Raw genomic sequence first — 6154 nt, forward strand, 5'->3', positions numbered from 1 at the left:
CATTTATCTTATTTTTTTTTTTAAATATTATAAAGTATGCATAAAATCTAAATTTAAGTAATAAATTATTTTGATTTGAAATTATTTCACACTTTTTTAATATTAAATTACACATATTATTCAATAATATTTAATTTACCATAATTACCAATATTTAATTTAATTACCAAAATTTAGATAAATTAATATTAGATATACATCCAAGTGATATGTGTAACATACAAGTTTGTTGGATTGCATTGTGTTAATTGATTAAATAACATAATTTTAAATTTAAATTTATAAAAGTTTATTTATTCAGAATAAACTATTTCTATAATAAAGGTCAGGAGTAAAATATTACTCATTAAAGGTCAGGAGTAAAATATACTCATTTTAAAGGACAATTTGAATTAAGAAATAGAATAGGATTTCAAAAAGAAAACAATAATAATAAGTTTATGCTAAATTTTATAATATTTAAATTTTTATTTTAATTAAAATTTTTTTTTCCATCTGATTTTGCTTTTTTTCTTTTTTTTTTTATTTATTTAGAACTTTCGTTGTACTTATTTGCTCAATGGTAAAACAGGCCAACGTATTCGTTTACTTTTTCGTGATTTTGATATTTATTTTGGTGGAGAACAGTAAGTTAATTTAATTTTTTTTTTTGTCCACTTATTTAATTTATTTTAATTAATTAATGAATGATATGTTATGATATGATGTGTAATATAATATGATTATTCAGTCTAATTAATCGATATTTGTATAAATTTGCATATTTTTAAAATGAAATTTTTAACAGTTATCATAATTGGTATAATTTTCTTTCTAATAAATCAATAAATGATATGATATGATGTATGATTATTCAACCCAATGAATCGATATTACAATAATTTATATATTTTAAATGAATTTTTTTTGTTTCACAGCTGTTTTACTTTCTCTAATTTTATCTAATAAATCAATAAATGATTAATAATATGATATGATATGATAAAACTTTTATTCAATTTAATCAATCGATGCTACTATAATTTGCATATTTTATAAATTAAATTTATTTCTAGCTGTCCATATGATTCGTTAACAGTATATGATGGTCCAACTAATAAGCATCCAATTATACGAAAAATATGTGGCTTACAACAAAGTATGGTAATTTATTCATTTGGGCCAAATACATTTATTGAATTTAATACGACAAATCCAGCTAAAGCTGATCCACGCGGGTAAATTTTAATTTATTTTACTGTCGTAATTTATCAAAACTTTATTTACATTCTATTCAAATAATATCAATTATCGTTTTATTTTTTCCACTAACGCTATTGTCATTATTATTGTTATTGTTATTGTTATTGTTATTGTTATTATTTGTTGTTATTGTTATAGATATTCATTAGATTATGAATTTTCAAATCGTTATGTAAATGTATTGAAATTAATGGATAATCAACTTGGAATAACACATTTACGTGGTTCCGAATGTGATTTACTTATTCGAAGTAATCGTGAAACAACCCATTATATACATTCCCCTGAAGTAAATATTTTAATTTGTTAATTTTAAAATAAATTAAATTAAATACAAATAAAGTGGGGAAATTTGTAAAGTATTTGAAAAAAAAAAATAACTGACGCATAATGTAATTTTACTTTTCATTTAAGTTTAAACTTTCTTAAAATGAATTGAATTAAATATAAATAAAGTGAAGAAATTTATAAAGTATTTGAAAAAAAAACAAGTGACGCATAATGAAATGAAGTAATTTTACTTTTCATTTAAGCCTAAACTTTTATTCATTTAATGTTAGAATAAAATTGAATTTCTCCTTCCTGCTCTTTAAATGAATAATTTAAGGCATATTTTGCTAGATAGTTTAAGTAATAGATATATTAGTATGGAAGTTAAAAAGTTGCAAATCAAAAATTGAAAACAAAAATTTGAAAATTGGAAAATTAAAAATAATACTTTTATTTGATCAAAAAAATTTTTCCTTATTTTTTTTTTTTAGTATCCATTAATGTATCCAGCTAATACTACATGCACATTTATTATTGATGGTTTACAAGGTGAGCAAAATTTAGAAGAAGTAATACTTACCTTTGAAAAATTTGCTGTTCTCACCGAAACAATTGACAGGTTAGTTGAATTAATTTTTAAATTTCAAATTATTATTAAAAGTATAAAAATGAAAAGTAATTCAAACAGTTTTTTCTTTTCGTTAAAATAAGATTAAATTTTTCCTGCCAATCACCGAATATATTTTAGAATTCTCTAAATTATCGATTACTAAATTTAAATAAATTTTTTTCAGTTTTATTAATTAAGAATTTTGTATTTATTTTTTCATGTTTTTATTCAGATTTTGCCTTTTCAAAATAATTGTAAAGTAAGATTAGCCTTTTTTTCTGAAGATTTTGTTGATTTCTTATTTTTAGTACTAATTTAATTCACTCCAAGCATTCCTCAGTTGATTATGATAATGGTGATAATGATAACAATAATGACAATAATGATAATGATGATAATGAACCATGTTCAACATCATATGTGGGTATTGCTTTTGTTCCGGCAAGTATTAAAAGTGTTTTATCATTCGGTGAAGAAAGTAATTATGATGTTACATTATGTGATCGTTTGCAAGATGGTTGGTATCATTGTCATTTACTCAAATTTAATATTTTAATAATCAATTTAAATTGAAACCATAATTTGGGATGTAATTTTGTAGGCAAATTACTATAACTATTTGCATATTTATTTATGTCTATTAATTGTAATTTAATAAATTAATTATGATTAAAATTTGTCTATTCTACGACAAGTATTCATGACAAATTCAAAATTGTTAATTGAAGTTTTTTTTTTTGCTAAATTTTTTATAATAATTTAAATAAAATTTAGTTCAAGTAAGTAATCGAGTAAGTAAGTGAGTAAGTAAGTTGTAATTAAAATTTGTTTGCCGAAAAACATATGTAATAAATCCAAAATTGTTAAAATTTTCTTAAACAATTCAAAAGTAATTTAAGTTAAACGAATGAGTAAGGCAAATAAGTAAATGAATGTGTAAGTAAATAAATAGGTGACAAGTAAAAGTGACAATAATTAGTAAGTAAAAATGAGTAGTGATAAGTAAAAATCAATAAGTGATAAGTAAAAAATATTTATTGAGGTTTAAAAAATTATTTTGTAAAATTTACAGGTTCACATGCATTAGGTCCATATATTAGTGATGGACCAAGAATGGTATTAGTATTTAATTCGAATGAAAAAATTTCATCAAATGGCGATGGAAAGAAGCCATTAGGATTTAAAGCTAAAATTCAATTCAAAACAGGTATTTACATTGAAATTTCTTTCAAATTTACAAATGCTCCAAGTAATTTATTTAATTTTGTTGTTATTTCTATTTTTTTTTTACTTTTTTTGCATAAACAAAATAATTAACACCAAACTATCAAATATTCCTAATTAAAATTACATTAATCATAAATTGATTAATTTAGTAAAAGTTACAATTCAAATTCATGTAAAATGATTTTTAAATGAATTATTTTGAAATGTGAATTTAATACAAAATAATTAACACCAAACTATCAAATATTCCTAATTAAAATTACATTAATTATAAATTGATTAATTTAGTAAAAGTTATAATTCAAATTCATGTAAAACGAGTTTTAAATGAATTATTTGAAATGTGAATTTAACATAAAATAATTATCATCAAATTATTAGATATGATTACTTCAAATTATATTAATTACAAGGATGATTAAAAGTTATAATTAAAATTCATGTAAATAAAATGAATTGCTTGGCATTTAAAATCTGATTTTAAATTGAAATCGAAATTTAAAATAAACAATTTTGGATATAAAAAGATTGTTTTAGATTTTGGTGTACCGGGTAAACCGATTGGTGATTCAAATCAATGTATGTTTCAATTTACAAAACCACGTGGATGGTTTAATAGTCCACGTTATCCGGCAAATGTATGATTTGCATATTATAAAAATTTTTTTTTTTCAATATTTTAAAGAATTTTTTTTTTTCATTTTCAAATATTAAAGATAATTTATTGGAAAAATTTATTTACAGTATCCATTGGACACAAATTGTACATATATTATTAAAGCAAAACCAGATGAGCAAATTCAAGTTTATTTTGAACAATTTGCTCTTTATGTTGATGAACATTCATCATCAACTGAAACAAGGTTTTATTGTTTTTCCTTTCTTTTTTTTTTTTTTTTTTCAGTTAAATTTCCGGATTTATAAATGAGAAATCTTTACAGGAATTATTAGGAAAATTTATTGGTAAGTTTAAAAAAAGAAAAAAATAACAAAAAAACAAAAATAAAATAATATTTTGTAAAGATTGATAACATATCACAGTTTATTGTATCATTTTATCATATCAAAGATTATTAATTTTGTAATTGTTTCATTTTGATAAAAATAATTTTACATTAGGCATAAATTGTTAAAAAAATTTCATATCAAATTTATCGTTAAATGATTATTCGATATTCTGATAAAAATAATCAATAAGCTATTAAAACTTTTCGTTACAATTTATCTGATCACTCTAGAAAATCAATTAATTAATTTATGATTAATCGAATATTTTCGTTTTTTTTTCTTTTTTTTTTAAATGGTTTTAATTTTTACAGAACAAATATCTTTTAAAAATGAATTGAATTGTTCTTATTTTTTTTTTTTTTCATTTCAGTTGTGCTGATTTTCTAGAAATATTCGATGTTTTTGTTAAAGATGGAATTGAAATTTTACAACTTCAAGGTAAGAAATATTTATTTTAAAATTGATTTCTTTCATTAATTAAACATTTTAATTAAAACTTAATTTGTCAAAATTTTATTCATTAATAAAAGTTAATTTACCAAATTTTGCTCATTAATAAAAGTTAATTTACAATTTCATTCATTAATTAAACATTTTAATTAAAACTTAACCTGTCAAATTTTGCTCATTAATTGTAATAATTTCAACGAGTTATGATTTTCTTATTTCAAACATTTCAAATTTAATTTTTAATTTAAATATTAAATTAAAAGGAAAATTTTTATAGCTCGTTATTGTGCAAATACATTTCCGGGACCAACAGTAACAGCATTTGGTTCACATGAACTTCGAGTTTTTTTTCGTTCTGATCATGAAGGTACCGGAAATGGTTTCAAAGCAATTTATCAAATTCGTAAAGCATTTGCTGAAGAAATCCCAACAAAACGTTTGTTTCAATATTTTAAAAATACATTTATTTATTTTATCAAAAAAAAGAAATGAATGAAATGCTAATGATATATCTGATGATTATTTTCTTTTCTAAAATTAATTAAAATTAATAAAATTAACAATTACATATTAAATTTGAAATGTTAATCTGATAATTATCTGCTGCAATTATCATGATATGATAAGATGATACAAATTTCTAGCAGTTGCACGACATTGTGGTCAACGGATAATACGAACAGATGATTTAATCAGTGGTTGGTTTGTATCACCTGGTTATCCGATAAAATACAATAAAGATTTAATTTGTGATTGGGAAATTACTGTACGACCAAATCATCAAGTATAATGAGATTTTTTCTTTTTTTTTTTTCTTTCTTTAAAATTTCTATCTTAACAGTCAGAATTTAAAAAAGAAAAAAAAGAAAAAAAAAGGATTTAAAATTTTAAAGAATGAATGGATTTAAATTCAAAAAATGAATTAAGAATGAATTTAAGAATGAATTTAAAACTTAAATTTAGGATTTAGATTAAAAATTTGAATTTAAAAAATAAGCCATATCCAAGTTTAATATTCAATTTAAAAAAAATATAACTTTTTAATTATTTAAATTATAAGCATGAAATTTTCACAATTTAAAGTATTAATGAAGAAAAGAAAAAAAAGCAAGTAATTTAAATTTAATTTCATATTAAAGGTATTACTAAATCTTGTTAAAATGGAAATAGAAGGTTCAATGAGTACAGAATCGGTAAATTGTCAAAATGCAGTAATACGTGTTAATACTGAAAATGATATTGGTACTACACCAACAATACAGGAAATTTGTGGTACAGATAAAACTATCATACAACCGATCATTTCCAAAAGTAATACTGTCCGAATCTAGGTTTTTTTTTTTTTTT

The 6154-nt window shown here is 21.0% G+C and overlaps 1 protein-coding gene across 1 annotated transcript in view; it reads left to right on the forward strand.

The window, feature by feature from the left end:
• LOAG_18461 (LEV-10A protein) overlaps positions 1-6138 on the forward strand; it is a gene marked incomplete at both ends in the record, with an annotated part of 10504 nt that extends 4366 nt beyond the window's left edge. The window contains 13 exons of the mRNA XM_020451121.1: positions 178-224; positions 535-626; positions 1056-1217; positions 1381-1531; positions 2004-2131; positions 2431-2639; positions 3195-3329; positions 3887-3987; positions 4094-4212; positions 4728-4795; positions 5085-5243; positions 5452-5591; positions 5947-6138. Of these exons, the coding sequence (XP_020305122.1) occupies positions 178-224; positions 535-626; positions 1056-1217; positions 1381-1531; positions 2004-2131; positions 2431-2639; positions 3195-3329; positions 3887-3987; positions 4094-4212; positions 4728-4795; positions 5085-5243; positions 5452-5591; positions 5947-6138 (1703 nt within the window). The remainder of the gene's footprint in view (positions 1-177; positions 225-534; positions 627-1055; positions 1218-1380; positions 1532-2003; positions 2132-2430; positions 2640-3194; positions 3330-3886; positions 3988-4093; positions 4213-4727; positions 4796-5084; positions 5244-5451; positions 5592-5946) is intronic.
• Between the last annotated feature and the right edge of the window lie 16 nt (positions 6139-6154).

The sequence above is a fragment of the Loa loa genome, assembly GCF_000183805.2.
Source record: "Loa loa unplaced genomic scaffold supercont3.323, whole genome shotgun sequence".
Taxonomy (NCBI): Eukaryota; Metazoa; Nematoda; class Chromadorea; order Rhabditida; family Onchocercidae; genus Loa; species Loa loa.